At 36.9% G+C, this 19,186-nt stretch overlaps 1 protein-coding gene across 1 annotated transcript in view; it reads left to right on the forward strand.

Moving 5' to 3' along the window:
- LOC126480962 (kalirin) overlaps positions 1–19,186 on the forward strand; it is a 1,643,174-nt gene that overhangs the window by 1,583,200 nt on the left and 40,788 nt on the right. Inside the window, exons 34-40 of the mRNA XM_050104391.1 lie at positions 1,340–1,567; positions 7,166–7,249; positions 8,954–9,402; positions 11,904–12,060; positions 13,250–13,477; positions 15,618–15,809; positions 15,999–16,234. Coding sequence (XP_049960348.1) covers positions 1,340–1,567; positions 7,166–7,249; positions 8,954–9,402; positions 11,904–12,060; positions 13,250–13,477; positions 15,618–15,809; positions 15,999–16,234 — 1,574 coding nt within the window. The remainder of the gene's footprint in view (positions 1–1,339; positions 1,568–7,165; positions 7,250–8,953; positions 9,403–11,903; positions 12,061–13,249; positions 13,478–15,617; positions 15,810–15,998; positions 16,235–19,186) is intronic.

Raw genomic sequence — 19,186 nt, forward strand, 5'->3', positions numbered from 1 at the left:
AGATAGTATGAGCATCTCTTATCGTTTGAGTACCAACACGTCTTTATTTCTGAGGAGCTGGCTCAAAGCTCAGCTAAGCCTTCATGGTTTATTTCCCTGGGCATTGGAGGCAAATGTTGAAATGGTTACTTCAACCAGGCCACAGCCTGTTTCTTCCCCCATTCATTTCCATCCAGGCTTCTGCTCCACCTCTTCTGTCGAGCGGACATTACATTAACCTAACTTCTTTTTTGTCATAAGTCAAATCATTGATCACATAGTGATAAAGTGACAGTGGAGTTTATTTGTGAAATATATGATGTGGTTCGGGTACCATTGGGAATCTGATCTCTGCTGCCAGGAACTTTGCATATTCCCAGCCGTAGCATCTGAAAAGTTGCACACTTACGGCTGTAAAATATGTTTCATTGTTGAGATCCATTTGCTTCTAGTCCTGTATATTTAACTCGCAATGCTGCAGCTGTTGCAACTGTTGGTGGCATTTATAGTTACTTGCCATCACCTAGTAAGAAAAAAAAAATGTTTATTGTTGAAGAACCGCTCAAAGTCTTTGAGACAGTACAGGGCTGAATAGCTTAGGTATAACGTTCACCTTAAGCGAGATGTGAAAATGGCAGAAAATGAAAATCACTAAATACTAGTTTTCTGATAGTTATGTGTTTCCATTTGTCTGAAACTGTAATCATTTATTTTCATCTTCAGTATTCTTGTGCAGTGTGTACTTGATGCATTTCTGATAACAACTTCACCGCATTCTAATTTTTCTCATTCAACACTGTTGTTTGATTTCCAGAGTTTACAATTTCTTTCTAAGGCAGCTTCAATTAATCTGTAAGTCCACTCTAATAACAGGCATCCACCTTTCGAGATGTACTGTTATTCAAAGCATGAAGATACTCTCACTCTTACTTTTTTTTTTTTCTTTCTCTTTTTAGTTTTGCAGCACACCTCAGAGAGAGAATCAGTATGCATAAGACATACATAATAGTTGCTGTTAATCAGAATAGGAAAGATGGAAATGTTCTCTGAACATTCATCATTTAACCTGTACATTAGTTCACAGACCTCTGTTTTCACAGCATAGCTACATGCTTTGTGATATTTAGGGAAAATAGCTTTCAGCTTTGGTGCTGCAACATCCTTCTGTTCATATGCGTCAACATTCATGATATGTAGTATCTGTTTACACCTATGGTTTAACTGCAAAGAGATATTCTCAAATTTTAATTTCCCATGTCTGCTTAGTATTTTTGTATTTGTGGGTAACAGTTTTGCAACAGTGGATATCTGTTGAAATTTGGAGACATTATGAAACCGTGGTTCATCCAACTTGTTACAGCTGCCATCCGGGGAAATGGGCAACAAGCAGGCAGTGGCACAGCCGGAGGGTGAAGAGTCGAGCGCAGAAGAGCGGCTAGCACCAGCTCCCAGCTCGCGGCCACCCTTCGTGGACCAGAACGGCGAAGAGCCAGAGGATGATGTAGAGCTGCCACCACCCATGAAACCCATCAGTGAGCCACTCGTCGTTGCAGGAGCTGCCTCAGCTGACGAGAGCCAGGGCAAGCGGGTAGGTACTACTCTGCTGTTCACATTATCCTTCTGGAGAGATTCCAGTTGTTGCAACCTGATTTATTTGTGATTTTTTTTTTTTCTTCAGTAAGATCGTTCACAGATATCTCAGATAGAAATGGTGCCTTACTCCCTTTCTGAACATCATGTGATATACATTAATGTTGTTTTCTTTACAATCTCTCTAGCTATGAAGTGTCAAGTACAAGTGCATACATATACTTGGGGAACTTTGAGCTCTTGGAGATCAAAAAAACGTTGGCTTTTTATCTTAACAATGTTATTGCCTGTGCATATTGCTAGAATGTGTTTCAATCAAGTTTTAATCTACAGACCATTACTGTGTACAGTTTTCCACAACTGAGTACAATTACTTGCTGGTGTACTTGGCTGAAACATCTGTGCTTATGGTCCGTGTGATTTTAAGTGCTTGGTATTGTGTCAATTCCAATCCCAAAGAAAGCAGGTGTTGACAAATGTGAAAATTACCGAACTATCAGTTTAATAAGTCACGGCTGCAAAATACTAACGCGGATTCTTTACAGACGAATGAAAAAACTAGTAAAAGCCGACCTCGGGGAAGATCAGTTTGGATTCTGTAGAAATGTTGGGACACGTGAGGCAATACCGACCCTACGACTTATCTTAGAAGCTAGATTAAGGAAAGGCAAACCTACATTTCTAGCATTTGTAGACCTAGAGAAAGCTTTTGACAATGTTGACTGGAATACGCTCTTTCAAATTCTGAAGGTGGCAGGGGTAAAATACAGGGTTATTACAAATGATTGAAGCGGTTTCACAGCTCTAAAATAACTTTATTATTTGAGATATTTTCACAATGCTTTGCACACACATACAAAAACTCAAAAAGTCTTTTTAGGCATTCACAAATGTTCGATATGTGCCCCTTTAGTGATTCGGCAGACATCAAGCCGATAATCAAGTTCCTCCCACACTCGGCGCAGCATGTCCCCATCAATGAGTTCGAAAGCATCGTTGATGCGAGCTCGCAGTTCTGGCACGTTTCTTGGTAGAGGTGGTTTAAACACTGAATCTTTCACATAACCCCACAAAAAGAAATCGCATGGGGTTAAGTCGGGAGAGCGTGGAGGCCATGACATGAATTGCTGATCATGATCTCCACCATGACCGATCCATCGGTTTTCCAATCTCCTGTTTAAGAAATGCCGAACATCATGATGGAAGTGCGGTGGAGCACCATCCTGTTGAAAGATGAAGTCAGCTCTGTCGGTCTCCAGTTGTGGCATGAGCCAATTTTCCAGCATGTCCAGATACACGTGTCCTGTAACGTTTTTTTCGCAGAAGAGAAAGGGACCGTAAACTTTAAACTGTGAGATTGCACAAAACACGTTAACTTTCTGTGAATTGCGAATTTGCTGCACGAATGCGTGAGGATTCTCTACCGCCCAGATTCGCACATTGTGTCTGTTCACTTCACCATTAAGAAAAAATGTTGCTTCATCATTGAAAACAAGTTTCGCACTGAACGCATCCTCTTCCATGAGCTGTTGCAACCGCGCCGAAAATTCAAAGCGTTTGACTTTGTCATTGGGTGTCAGGGCTTGTAGCAATTGTAAACGGTAAGGCTTCTGCTTTAGCCTTTTCCGTAAGATTTTCCAAACCGTCGGCTGTGGTACGTTTAGCTCCCTGCTTGCTTTATTCGTCGACTTCCGCGGGCTACGCGTGAAACTTGCCCGCACGCGTTCAACCGTTTCTTCGCTCACTGCAGGCCGACCCGTTGATTTCCCCTTACAGAGGCATCCAGAAGCTTTAAACTGCGCATACCATCGCCGAATGGAGTTAGCAGTTGGTGGATCTTTGTTGAACTTCATCCTGAAGTGTCGTTGCACTGTTATGACTGACTGATGTGAGTGTATTTTAAGCACGACATACGCTTTCTCGGCTCCTGTCACCATTTTGTCTCACTGCGCTCTCAAGCGCTTTGGCGGCAGAAACCTGAAGTGCGGCTTTGAGTTTTTCTACGTATCTGTAATGTGTCGTGACCATATGTCAATGAATGGAGCTACAGTGAATTTATGAAATCGCTTCAATCATTTGTAATAGCCCTGTACAGGGAGCGAAAGGCTATTTACAATTTGTACAGAAACCAGATGGCAGTTATAAGAGTCGAGGGACATGAAAGGGAAGCAGTGGTTGGGAAGGGAGTGAGACAGGGTTGTAGTCTCTTCCCGATGTTATTCAATCTGTATATTGAGCAAGCAGTAAAGGAAACAAAAGAAAAATTCGGAGTAGGTATTAAAATCCATGGAGAAGAAATAAAAACTTTGAGGTTCACCGATGACATTGTAATTCTGTCAGAGACAGCAAAGGACTTGGAAGAGCAGTTGAATGGAATGGATAGTATCTTGAAAGGAAGGTATAAGATGAACATCAACAAAAGCAAAACGAAGATAATGGAATGTAGTCGAATTAAATCGGGTGATGCTGAGGGAATTAGATTAGGAAATGAGACACTTAAAGTAGTAAAGGCATTTTGCTATTTGGGGAGCAAAATAACTCATGATGGTCGAAGTAGAGAGGATATAAAATGTAGACTGGCAATGGCAAGGAAAGCGTTTCTGAAGAAGAGAAATTTGTTAACATCGAGTATAGATTTAAGTGTAAGGAAGTCATTTCTGAAAGTATTTGTATGGAGTGTAGCCATGTATGGAAGTGAAACATGGACAACAAATATTTTGGACAAGAAGAGAATAAAAGCTTTTGAAATGTGGTGCTACAGAAGAATCCTGAAGATTAGATGGGTAGATCACATAACTAATGAGGAAGTATTGAATAGGATTGGGGAGAAGAGAAGTTTGTGGCACAACTTGACTAGAAGAAGGGATCGATTGGTAGGACATGTGTTGAGGCATCAAGGGATCAACAATTTAGTATTGGAGGGCAGCATGGAGGGTAAAAATCGTAGAGGGAGACCAAGAGATGAATACACTAAGCAGATTCATAAGGATGTAAGTTGCAGTAGGTACTGGGAGATGAAGAAGCTTGCACAGGATAGAGTAGCATGGAGAGCTGCATCAAACCAGTCTCAGGACTGAAGACAACAACAACAACAACAACAACAACCTTCAACTTACTTTGTGCCTAGTGAACGGGTTTCATGCAACAATGTTTCATACTGTCCCTAAACAGAAATATCAGCTTCAGTTCAGCAAGCACGTATTCAACAAAGTTTCAATATTCTGTGTGTTGTATGGTTCAAAAAGCAACATAGGACACAATCTTATTCACATACATTGCTTGACAAAAAAAGTGAAGCAATCAGAAGATGTGGTTAGACAACAATGTAACTTTTAACACATTCACATCATCGACAGGTCAGCAAATGGTTAGAGTTGCAATTTTCTGTTACAGATAGTCCATTAGTGTTGTTCATGTATAGTGTTGTTACCAGTCTGGTAGGATGCATAAGGGGCATGAACAATGTCGAATGATGAATGATCACTGTGGAGGACATGGATGTGCCGTGTGCTTGGGTGACACAGCTTATCGGCACCTGACAGACTTTGAAAGGGGCCCAATTGTGGGTCTCCAAATGGCTGGCTGGTTGAATCATGCAATACTCGGGTGTGTGGAATGTTTGGATGTGACAGTGGCCTGATGTTGGACTGCATGGGAATGTGAGGGCAAGTGTACTCATCATCAAGGATTATGGGTGACTGTGTCTGACCATGACAGGGAGGAATGCCATATTCTGCATCAAACACAGTGTAACACCTTCACATCTGTGCCTGCCATCTGAGAAGAAGTAATGGACACCCTGCAAAATCCTTTGTCATTCTGCATCATTGATTCACAGTTCTGCACTACCCTCGATGACCATTGCTTGTGAGTAAGGCAGCGACATGGGGAAAGGTCCCTATCTTCCAATGTTTTGGAGAGCCACAGCAGTGTTACTTGTGGCACCGGGGTGTGGGGACTTAGTGATTGAGGGACCATCTTGTGTACTCATGTGTTTTACCACTCATGTGATCGTATTGTGGTGCCATTTTTCAATAGGACAATCCTCATCCAGACATAGCACTTATCAGTATGATCTGTCTGCTTGATGTTGATATACTCCTGTTGACAGTAAGATCTTCATACCTGTCCTCAATAGAATATGGGTGGGATCAGTTCGAACATCAACTTCATCCCAGTGTCAGTGTATAGGGTATCAAAAACCAAGTACAACAGTTATAGGCTAGTTTGCCTCAGGATGGGGTATAATGGCTTTATGATACCCTTCCTAACTGAACAAGAGCGTACATCTAGGTAAGAGGGGGTGTTGTGTCCTACTGGTAAGTGAGCTCATATTGACAAGGTGAATTTACAAAAACTCTCTCAAACCGTTTCTTTTTTTTCCTCCACCCCTCCTGGGTGTTTGTGTGCTTCATTTTTTTTTTTTTTTTTTTTTTTTTTTTTTTTAATGGCAGTGTATTTCAAGAATTGATTCTTGCAGTATGTACTCACTAAAGGTAAAATGTTTTCATGCTAGTGTTATTAACACAAATACTACTTTGCTACAACAGATGCTGATGAGAACCCCACCAGACATTTGTTTCTAAGTGTAGTGTAAATGGGTTCTTATTCACTTAAGCATTTACAGGCTATTCAGCTATAGCTGATTTTGTAGTTTTTCAGAATACAACCGATCATTGACTAACATATAAGGTGTTTATTGAGATACTATCTGTGAGTAATGTAGGACCTTTTATAGCTTACATAACATACATATTTAAATCTGTGCTATTAATTTTATAAAAATTTATGCAGTTTATCTTTCTATATTTTATTACACTTCATTGTGTATTTATCTAAGTTTAAAAAAAGGTGTTTATCTATTTGCGGTATCTTGTAAGTTGGGGAGATACATAGAATCAAATGAAAACTAAATTAGGCAAATAGCAGAGTGTTTGTTTGGAGCATAGAAAGAGAATTTGGAAAGAAAATACAGATTATCTAAACAGTAACAGAGATCCTTAACTGACATACAGAGGCTTTTAAATATAAAACATAGTGCATAGTTCATAGATATTGTTTCTGGAGGAAATATTCATTTCAGGGTGTAAAAAAAAAAAAAAAAAAAAAAAAAAAATACAAGGGTGGGTTGCAAAGCAATAGGATCATGAATATGAGAGAAAATGTGAGATGTGGTTTGCTTGTAGCTGTATGAAATACGGCATTGGGAAAAAACATACAAAACTATGCAATATTTTGCCACTGCTATATGCTGTAACATAGTTATTTACGAGAAACTTCAGTTTAAGTATGATTTCAGGTCTGTAAAGGAATTCTTTCATCAATTTTTGAAGAAGACAAAAAAATTATTTGTTGATTTGTAGTTTCATTGTATTTGTTGTAAATATCATTTGCTATCACCTGCTGTGTGTAATACCTAGGTTACTGTAAGCAAAAATGATTATATAAATATATTTATCATTAATTTTTCATACAGTTTTCTTGTATCATGAAGACAGTTTCATCTTTAATAACAGAAACTTCAAAGATCATGAGTGTCTGCAGCAGTAGGCCTTATTTTTGTAACAGTTGTCAGAATATAGCTCTGTCTTTACAGTCATCCAGCCTCTCTCTCAAGGCATTGGAGGGAGCCACATCTGCTGACTTGGCTGAAATAGAGCAAATCGTCAAAGAGCGAATGGTGTGTTTGTAGTTAAATGAGGCTTTTTTATTTACTTTTGTTGTTTGCCCTGAACCTTTATGTTGAGTTGTGCATGATTTCAGAGTGTATATTTGGCTGCACAATTCTGTATTACTGGCACATTTGGAAGTTACATTTCAAATGTAGTGTATCATCATAATTGATATCATGCTGTTGCTTTCTCTTTCAGTCAGGTGCTGGTGGTAGTCTCTTGCACACACTTGGAGTTCACATGTAGTTTGCTATAAACACATTATTGAATGTCTTTAATTTTTGTTTGGCTTAATTAGTTTTATGTAAGCATTTGTGGAACTTGCTCACTGCAATTTATTTTAATATGAATAAATTCTCACCTTGTTTGCAATAGATTTTGTATTCATAGTCAGTGTACACTGTCTTATATCATTAGTCATTCAAAATTTTTTGCTTCTGATGTATCTGTGTGATATCTGTGTAGATATGGTATATAGAATTATCCATGTGCTGGCATTTGGTATCAGGCGCAGTTTTATTTTTGGTGGACACAATGTTAAATTTACGTTTACCACAAGCATGATGTAGGAACAGTTTTTCATATTGATTACATTTGGAATACTAAGAAACACAGATATCATTGATGTAAGGAGCCACGGTTCTCTGAAATTAAAATTTTGTAAGTGATCTTTGGGTTTGGTGTGGGATGAGATCCGAACATGTTTGTTATTGTGAAACCCAAGAGTAGCATCTGCGTAAAAACACAGAACAACTGGAATAGGAGTAAAATCCAGACAGATCATGAATACTGACTATGTACTTCCATAATAGACTGATGAAAGGAAACTGGGGAGACAAAACAAGGTTGTTCTATTGTAAAGAAGGAAAACTCCCTTTGGATCCTAATGCCAGAGAAATGCGACTCACAGGAAAGGAATTAATTGTATTTGAGAGAGGGCAAGGGGGGGGGGAGAGATTAACTGCAGTTCTATTTATGTATTTTGTGTTTGTCTTGTTTTGGTATTTGCTGTGAGGTTTCCCTTCATGTGGGAGTTACATATAACAGAATGGAAGTGTTACGTCCAGTTACGTCTTCCATATTCAACTTGCTCTTTCATGTAGGGTATTTGTATCTTCCCTTTCTTCTTTCCTAGCTGTCTATATCTCCTGGCGAAAGCATTGTTTAAAAGTTCTGATAAGTAGTCACACAACATTTGCTTTTAACTTGTGTTCCTCTTTAAACTGTCCAGTCTTTGTGTTAGTTAATAACTAGACATTCATCTTATGTTGTGCATAATGATTGCATTGATTCCAGAGTTAAAATTTCAAATTTTCATTCCGATTAGTTGTACAATGTTTACACTGCATTTTATTCCCACAGACTATGTGCAGTCTAAGTTAAAATTCTGATCTCATTTTAATGATAGATTGGTTACAACTTTCAAAACCTGTAGGAACACTTGAAAACACTTCTGTTTCGGTAATGGAATTTACAAAAAAAATGTTAAATGCTTCTGACTTACCAGTTATAATTGACACTGCACACATTTTTGCATCACAGTGTAATTCATAAGTTCATTTCAGCATGGATTCTCAAGAAATTGATAAAGTTAGTCGGAATACTAGACTGTACAGTTGCTGCTGCATGTTAACACTTCAGAATTATATTTAAGTATTGACAGAGACAGGTTTTTGTGATCATTCACTGAAGAAATGTTGTGTTCTCTACAGGAGCAGCACACAGAAAATCAGGAAAGGAACAGTCTCCTTAATCGAGATTCAAAAGTGTCGAGTGAAATGGCATCTGATGGTGAAACGAGCACAAATACTGGTAGTGAAGGGCAGGGGACTTGTGAAGAAGAGACAGCTGATGATAAAGGTGGAGGGAGCAGGGAAGGGGGTGAAGCACAAGGCAGTGCCAGTGGCACGACAGCTGCGCCAAGTGACAGTGAAAGTGTTGAGGATGCGGCAGTTGCCGCCATACGCAAACGTGAATACGTAATTAGAGAATTGGTGGAGACTGAGAGGGACTATGTCCGTGATCTGGAATATGTTACAGAGGGCTACATGCCTCTTATGAGGAATCCAGACTGTGAAATACCAATGCCTGAGGATCTGAGAGGAGGCAAAGACAAAATGGTGTTCGGAAACTTGGAAGCCATCTATGAGTGGCACAGAGAGTGAGTAACATTATCTTCACATACATTATGCTACCATTAAAGTATATTATGGATATCAGATTGATAAATTTGCTGTAGTACTGTATCTGTCAGGAATATTTCTTTCGTAGTTTTTTTCTAAGTTTTTAAGCATCTCCTTAATATGAGTAAATGTGCATTTCACTTCTTTGTAATTTCATAGTCATGAGCTGCTTGTTATGGCAGTCCCAATAACAGAATAAAAGACATATGTAGTCAGTCGTGACCATCATTGAGAAAAATGGCATATTTCTATTGGCTATTTACTTTTTTACCATAATAAATTATAAAATTCATCATTAGTAGGGTTTAAGTAACATAAAAGAAATATTTTCCTTGACTTTCTGTGTGATAATGTTCCATTTTTTTCACCAGCCACAATAAACATAAACATCTGGTATTAAACATTATACTCCCTTTCACTTTTCATACTTCATAGTTACACATGCCATATGGTTAATTATTCCCTACTGATTTGTGATAGATTTCTTTCCCGCTCTTTCTATAATATATTATACTTCACATTAACTATAATTTTTATCATTTTCCACTTATAATATTGAGTGAACTTGATATAAAATGCTGGATTTGCATTCAAGAGACAACCCAGGTTCGGACCGTAGACTACTAATTTAGCTAAGTGTCTTACAATTCATCAATCATTGCTCATAAGTGTAGGGATGATTTTCATTGTGCCCATGACCATTTCTTCCTCCATTTCTGTAAACTTTATGAGTATTCTTATTTTATTCAGAAAGGGTTTATCCATAAAATATGCCATGAAAGAAGATAAAGATTATGCACAGGCTGGGAAATTGAAATTTAGAATGTCCAAAATTTTTGCTTATTCTGCTTAGCAATACTAATGAAACTAGACGTGGGATGCATTTCACAATAGATGCTATGGTAACTAAGTTATTGCCCTCCTGCATCACATGAATGTGTATTTTCCCCAGAGTGATGTCTTGGAAATGTAGTCATAATGCCAGGAATTGTATGTTGTAATGTCAGGAATTATATGTCATTGACTTGTGAAAAATAATGTCTTATAATGGATATTTGTGATGTTGTACTGAATTTTTTTGGCTTACGGAGATGCTGAATAGAACATTAGTAAATACTCTTAGTAATAATAAACCTCTCATGTTTGGTATATTCTAGTATCAACAAAAAAATCACGATTTGTTACTACTTTGCATTGCTTTTACATGAGATAACATTTTACTTTATGATACATTGCCTGTCCATTTTACAGATGGAAGGAAGTTCACATGTTTCATTGTATAAAATAGATCACAATACACTTTGCTTTTGGCAATATTCTTACTATAAACTAAAGTACACCACCAATATGTTAAACTGTTCACAGTTGTTAACTGCATCTCCTTCAGAAATATTCATATTTGAAGCAACTTTTGCTCTTAAGAATAAAAGTCATATGAAATTAAGAGACTGTCTAAAAGCACTTACAGAACAAGCACAAAACCAGTCAGAAATTAATTCACTTTTTTTTATTATTACACTAACATTCATAGAATTCAAAATTAACATACTGTGCTCATGTTCCACAAATGGGATTTGATTTTATAGCACAGGTGGCTGTATTTAGAGATACATTTTTTATAAATCCCTCCAGAAAAATATCATTGTCAACTCTTGGCAAAGCTGTATACATTTCCTCTCAAAATAATTTCATCCTGCTCCATAGATGGCCGTACTGACTTCACATCAAATTGTTTTCATCTGAGCAAAAAGAAATATTTATTGAATTACTCTGTCTGTGAGATTACAGTTTTAATTTTTCATTGCTTGTCCTCTCGTCACCCAGAATACTGATTTGCAAGAGTTGTGCTCTGTGATTCTCCTTTAATGTTGTTAAGTGTTTATTGTTGGCTGGCAAACATGTTTAATACTGTAAATGTTCAATTCTGTCTTGCTTACATTGTTACTCTTGTGTAAGAGGAGAGTAGTTGGTACTGCAATTCTGATCTTTGCTTATTATGCAAATTTTGTGTTATAAACATCACAGATAGCCATTCGTGTTTTATGTTATCCATGGATTGTTGTGTGCTTTTATTTCCAATCACCTTCTCAAACATAAAACTACAGCATTTTTCAGAATAGGGGGAAAGTATGATTTGCAGAACATTAACTGGCATTTTAGCAAATGTTTATTTGATTGTGCCTTTGCCTTTTCAACAACATGGGAGTGAGAAAATTGCCTCATAGAGCTTTATTTACATTTCTGTCTGCCAGACAAATGATGAAATTAAGTTTTATTCATTTGTAAGTTTTATTTGTGCAGTGTCCATTTATTATGTAATGGTTTGAAAACTTGCAATTTTCAGGAAAGAAACCTTTATTAAATATTTGGTTATTGCATGATCATTGAAGTTTTGAAAACATCTCATTACTTATTTATAATAAGAAAGTAGTCATACATCTTTATCTAGTCTTACTATAACAATGTACTTTTCTTCTAGCTTCTTTTTGAAGGCTCTAGAGAAATGCCTCAGCCATCCGGAAGAACTTGGCCCACTCTTCAAGAGATACGAGAGAAAACTGCATATGTATGTGGTTTACTGTCAAAACAAACCCGTTTCGGAGTACATAGTCTCAGAATATGATATCTATTTTGAGGTAAGTCCCGTTCCATACATTTATCCTAATATTTTTATTATTCAGACAATTGACAAAATGTAATTACAACAAACCAGTAACTTATGATTAACATCTTGAAACACTTTTTAAAAAATTGGGGACTCATGCTAATTTGGTTCTTCAGTGCTAGTCCTGAATCTCATTATGGTTCTACCTTTCTGCATTGTAATACTTTCTGATTTATATTAGGCATAGCATGTGTCGTTAATTAAAAATGTCACTTTTATAGTGGTTTGCATTATAAGCTCATAACAATACTTCATTTGTCTCTTAAAACTTGTGTCCTATTATAAATCCTATGAGAGTCTGAAAGTCAGTATGTAAATGAAGAACAGTGTGATAAAATACCTGATAATATATTACTTAATTTCCAGGTTCTGAATTTCATGTTGGTCCATATTATTTCACCCATACTCACTCTCTTAGAAGTAGAAAAAAACTGTGCATTGCTCTCTAGGTTTCGTATTGAGTTTTATATTCTTATGCAAAGTCTTTTAACAGGTTGCCTGTGAATATCTGGCAGGAAATGCAAAAATCCCTTCCCCCTTTTAAAATAGAGAGAGAGAGAGAGAGAGAGAGAGAGGGAGAGAGAGAGAGAGAGAGAGAGAGAGAGAGAGAGAGAGAGAGAGACAGAATGTCTTGTTAGTCAATCCTCGTACAATTTAGCAGAATATTTATACTAAAAACTGTACCTTCCATGTAAAACTAACATTTGTGTTAGGTAAATCTTGACTTTTCCGGTTCATAGACAGCTTATAGCCATCTGTTTAAAGTTATGTTAATGATTTGTTGGAAGTATTAGATACAAACAGCAGCTGAGTGGTATAGGAGAAGAAGCAACTGAGTGGTATAGGAGGAAAAGCAACAGTGGACTTTTTCAAAGCAATTCTACAAGATGGGATTTACAGAACATCATGTGTACATGAATGAATGAATAAACAAACACTATACAGTCTCAAGTAAAATTAATGATTGTCTCAAAGTCCACATATGATTTGTTATTATTTTAATGCAGATTTAAACTTTGACTAACAAAAATATTTCATCAAAATGACTTTGTGTTCAGAACACTGTGTGCATCAAGAACTTGTAATAATAGGCAGATCACAACAAATCTTTTATATGTCTGCAGCCCTAGTTATAATAGTACTGTTATCATTGTTTTCAGGAACTTCGCCAAAAGCTTGGCCATAAACTGACATTAGGTGACCTGCTCATCAAACCTGTTCAGCGCATTATGAAGTACCAGCTTTTGTTGCGAGACATCTACAAATACACTGAACGAGCAAAGCTTCAGAATGAGATTGACTCATTACGTATAGCACTGCAGGTGATGCAGGTTGTTCCCAAGGCTGCAAATGACATGATGGATGTGGGGAGGCTCCAGGGTTTTGATGTAAGTTTGTTCATCAGTTTGTATAACATACAATTAGTATTTTCTAAAAGAAAGTTTTGGAAACTTGTTTTACTAGCAGAAACACAAGCAGTAATATTGCTATTGAAAATCTTACGGAAGTGATAAAGACAACACTGTCGGTAACTACAGTACCTTAACTTAGTAACATTATGATAAATACGATAGCTGTGGATGGAAAGGAATGTAGAAATAGAAAGCAAAGATAAAAAGTATGAAGAGAATTCTGGTTTCATAAGGGTTATATTTTTCAAAACTGGAATGTATAGTGGAAACTAAGCATATCCTGGAGAAAAAGTTCAATCTGTGGCTCTGAATTTCTAAGTCAGGGAAGAAGAATGTATGAAGTGTAGTGTAGCATGGTACAGTATAGTTACTTATTCATCCAATAACCATTTTACAATGCTGTCATTTGCTATAATGCTTTTGCAGTGTGGGATCAAGTGCTGCTAGAACAGGATTTCCTCAAATGTAAATATTTTATCTTTCAAACAATGGAAATTTCAGGCTGAAATATTAACAATATCATGATAAGGATAGATTGCTACTCATCATAAAGATGACACATTGAATTACAGACAGGCACAATGAAAAGACTGTTACACATTCAGTTTTCAGCCAAAGCCTTCTTCAGGAAAGAAAACACACACACATTCCCACAGCCAAGCACACTTCACACTCACATGACAGCTATCTCTAGCCACTACACCCAGAATGCAGCTGTTGCCTTGAACAAAAGCAGCAGTCCGGTGTGGGTGGGCAAGGGGGAGGGATAGTAGGGTACATGTGAGGGAGAGACGAGCGCTTTTTCGTGGAGCATGCGGGACTATGGCGGCAAGACAAGGCTGCCAGATGCAGCATCGGGAGGCTGTGGGGGATGAAGAGGGAGGGGACAGGCAGCGGAAAAGGAGAGGAGCAGAGATGGGGAAAAACCAGAGGGTACACCAGCATTCATTCTTAATAACAGATTTTTCACTGTAGAGAGTTTGAACATTTGAGAAGAGAATTAATGGAGTATCATTGTGGACGTTTATTTTATACACTGAAATAATTAAATAGAAGCATATAACTTAAAGAGAAGTCAGAGAGGTCATCTTATTTTATCCTTAATGGGATGATTAACTTGGAGTAAAGAGTATTCAATTTAAGAATGTGTTTTGCGTCTCAGCATCAAGCACCAATAAACTGCTTTCAACAGTCAACATAGTTTCTGTTAGCTGCATATACAGGGTGTCCCAAAAAACACTAACAAGCTTTAGTGACAGGTTCCTTACACCAAAACAAGAAAGGAATGTCTAGTAAACATGGGGTCTAAAATGAATACGTTAAAAGCTGTGTGCCCTCGTTCATCTTCTCTGCCATGAAACACAGCTCTTCACTGAATAACTGATCATAGCTCTTAAAGATATGTATTTTAGAACCCATGTTTACTAGACATTTTTTTCTTATTTTGTTGTAAGGAACCTGTCCCTAAAGCTTGTAGGTGTTTTTGTGGGACATCCTGTATACAACTACAATGCACTTATTCATTGTGTGAAATCCTCTCAAGGTATACTTCACTATTGCACTCAGATACATGACTGTATTACGTAGCTTCCACTCTGCTTAGTTTCTGTATTCCTGTAGCTATACTTACAGCATCAAGATAATAAATCCACTACCCATTTCATCAGTCTTACACAACACTACAGTTTTTCCATCTCATACTTAAAAAAACTGAACATTTTCTATTTTTCTGTGGGTGCTTTTATCTTTTCACATTTTCCCCCTGTTAAACCTCTATTTCTGTAGCTACATCATCCATACTCTGATATCTGCCTTAGATCTCAATTATAACATTCTGTATCAACCATAAACCCTCTTTGACCAGATGAGAACCACTATCTCCTGTCTGAAGTTAGCGATCTGTAAGTACAGTACCTCATTTCCACAAGAACATTATTCTGTGACAAACAAGTTTTAAATGCTTTCCATTCAGAAATTATGCTATAAACACTTCCTATGATAATTACATCAGAAAGTTTAACTGAGATGTTATCTACACCATGCAGAACAAAAATCCTTTCCTCATGTATTTTGCAGAAGATTTACTTTTTGAATGTGGAGTATGTCTGTGTTTCAGGGTAAAATAACAGCCCAAGGGAAACTTCTACTTCATGGACCATTGGTGTGTTGTGAAGGCAATTCAGCATTTAACTTCAAAGGAAAGGAGTTGCATGTCTTCTTTTTTGAACAGAATGTAATATTCAGTGAAGCTGTTGGAAAGAAAACTCAGTTCTCCAATCCAGTGTACATTTATAAGGCCCATATACAGGTTAGAGCACAGTTTATAGTTTTACCTCTACTGCTGTTATCTTTATATGAACAGTCTCTTTGAATTCAATTTTCTGAAAACTGTGTATTATAGTAGCATATTTGTGTTATGTTTAATCTGAAAATAGCATATTTGTGTTATGTTTAATCTGAAAATAGCATATTTTTAAACTTGTTTTCTGGTCATTAGGTGAATAAAATGAGCCTAGAAGAAGTTCCTGATGATTGTGAGCCAGGAAAGTTTATAATTCGATCAACTGATCCCAATAAGCCCAACTTGTCGTATGTCTGCCAACCAATGTCTAAAGAAAGTTGTGAAGAATGGGTGTCGACAATTCGGAGTATTCTGCAGACACAGAAAGACTTTCTGAAAGCACTTCAGTCACCCATAGATTATCAGAGGGGTCAGGAGAAAAAGAAGGAGGTGTAAGTAGTTCTGGTACTCCTCAGAGTGTTGTGAGTTGTTGTTGACATATGTTTGAAATGTGAATGTGAGATAAGGTGCTCTGATTCTGAGAATCAAAACGATTGTGAGGTCTGTCAGCCACAAAATGCAGGATTCTGTGGCAAGAGTTTTGGGTGGAATACAGTGAATGTACTTTCAGTGTGTATTGTCTGAGGATGAACCAATTATGACATTGTAAGCCAACACTGTATTGAGGAATAGAGAGACACAGTTCTGTATTACCATCAGTATGATATGGTTGCTTAATAAAGCCTTCTTAGGCAATGTGTGCTACATTCAGAGTGAACCAGTATTTCATTATTAAAAAATTAAGTCACTTGAAATATTAGTCTTGTTTGTGCTGGACTGTTTTGTAGAAACAATTCTTTAAAGCTTTGCCATTTAGAAATAATTGATTTCAAGAAAGAACTGGTTTCTTTATGCTGTAGGCCTACAGTGTTAGAGCTGTGATACAGACTTGCTTTATTGTGAATAACTTTTGTGAAACCAAAGTTTTACACTGCTAGGACTAAATGCAAGAAACATTTCTAAAAAGTTGAGTGAAATGTGCATTTCAATAAATACAAGTAAATCCTGAAGCTCTTGCCCTCCTGCCAGAGAGAATAGCCTTGTAGAAGTCTGACGAGAAATGTTAGCGATAAATCCTAATGCTCTTGAAGCCATGAGGAGCTGTTTTGATATACTTTGCTAATGTGTGGCTAATTGCTCTGTCTGTATAGAAATTATAAATAACGGGTATGAATCTCAATAGTTCTTATTAATAAAAAGTTGTTTCAATCCAGTCCAAAAACTACAACAACAAAAATTGAATCTGTTTGTGAACACAGACATTTTGTTTGCTGTTTGTCAGTAAGCCACTGACAAAATGAAACTTTTTAAGTCAATTTCCATATTGATTCCTCATGTTCTGTACATGGGAATTAAGGCAACTGCACTAACATTCTCTTTAACTGGCTCCCGACCTCTGTGTCATAAAAGACATGAGATTATTATGTATATAATATGTATGTTTGTACATAATAAAAACAAAACATTTTCAATAGAATTGAAATACCTTGATTTATGCAATGTTGTAATATCCCATCCATTATCCTAAATGACACTAACATACTGTCCTACGTGAGACTTCTCCTGCATATCAAAGGGTGCAATCAAATTGTAAGTTGTATTTCAGATTTCTGCTGTGAAATAAATAAATGATTAAAGTGTGTGTGTGTGTGTGTGTGTGTGTGTGTGTGTGTGTGTGTGTGTGTGTGTGAGAGAGAGAGAGAGAGAGAGAGAGAGAGAGAGAGAGAGAGAGAGAGAGAGAGAGAGAGACGAGATGAAAATGGGGTCCAGATATGAGACTGTGTGAATTGCTGAGAGTGTTGGCTATGTTATAATTTTTCCAGATGTGTAATTTTATGAATTTCTATGTAACATAAAGACAATTTTTTGTGATATTTGTTTATCCATCACTGTGAAATTCTGCTTTGAAGAAGACAAGAAATAACACTATTTTCCCAAAAATTACCCAAAACACACAAACACTTGCAGTAAATATTTACAGCATAAATTTTAGGAATAATTTAAAAAGTGTTTGTGTTAACTGTGAAGAAACTATTTGAGTTAAAGATAATTAGCAGTCTTCATACCTTTGTTACAAGAACCTGCTGACAGCATGTAAAATAAATTGTAGATATGTGCTAGTCAGTGAAAAAATGTGATGAGCTGTTCACAGTAGAGTGTGAATATTTTCTGTCGTTACATCTGTAAACTCACCGGCATGATTTGCTTACTGAAATGGGGTGGAATGGCTGAATTATTTTACATGCAAGTGGAAGCATCAGATAAGACTAACTTTTTAAAGATATGAAAGTGAACAAAAATGTCTCTTGTATTAATTTTCAGTTTTTTTATCCTTTTTTGTTTCACACACAGTTCGAATTCCATTTATTCTTTTCATATGACATTTATGTTTTACGCTGATTCCCTTTTCCACCTTCAAAACAAATGGATCAGAAATTTGTTTTAAGTAAATTGAGTTTTAGTATCACTTTTTTGGGAACTGTTAGTCAGTTTGCTACATTTGTATTTGGTAAGTATGGTTTGATAATGCATAGAAAGTTCTGGTTGAGAATATTAATTATTTAGGAATAAAAAGATGACTCACCAAAAGGCAGAAGTGCTGCACCATCGACAGATACACGAACAAAAAGTACAGAGCTTTGCATTGCTAGCTTTCAGAATGAAATTCCTTTCTCAAGCTGTAGGAGAAAACACACACACACACACACACACACACACACACACACACACACACACACACACAAATCTGTCTCCCTACATTGTGCTCATTCAACTGCCAGCTTTTGACAGTCGAGTGAACACAATGTAGGGAGACAGGAATATATGTGTGTGTGTGTGTGTGTGTGTGTGTGTGTGTGTTTTTCTCCTGCAGCATGAGCAACGAATTTCATTCTGAAAGCTAGCAAAGCAAAGCTCTGTACCTTTCGTTCATGTATCTGTTGACGGTGCAGTGCTTCTGCCTTTCAGTGAGTCATCTCTTTATTCCTGCATAATTGGTAAGCATGGTTTGGTCATATTTCGTAAAATCTGATATATCTGAACAATATTTCAACCAAATGTCTAAACCTACAGCTTAAAAATGTTTATTGTCTAGCAAATAAATCCTTCATTCATGGTAACAGTCAACAGCAGTTATCACCCAGCATGTGACATATATGTGAGTTCATGGGAACCTCAGATATCTTTCCTGTTCCTGAGCGCAATATTCTTCACAGTTGTTGGGTTCTTTCAACATCCCATCTACCTACAATTTTGTCATAAATGAACAGCTGCTGAAATAAAAATAATTCCACTCTTGCTTTTATTTCATAAACTGTATTCTCAAAACCAACAAGATAAAATGG

Source organism: Schistocerca serialis, chromosome 5 (assembly GCF_023864345.2).
Source record: "Schistocerca serialis cubense isolate TAMUIC-IGC-003099 chromosome 5, iqSchSeri2.2, whole genome shotgun sequence".
In the NCBI taxonomy this organism is placed as follows: Eukaryota; Metazoa; Arthropoda; class Insecta; order Orthoptera; family Acrididae; genus Schistocerca; species Schistocerca serialis.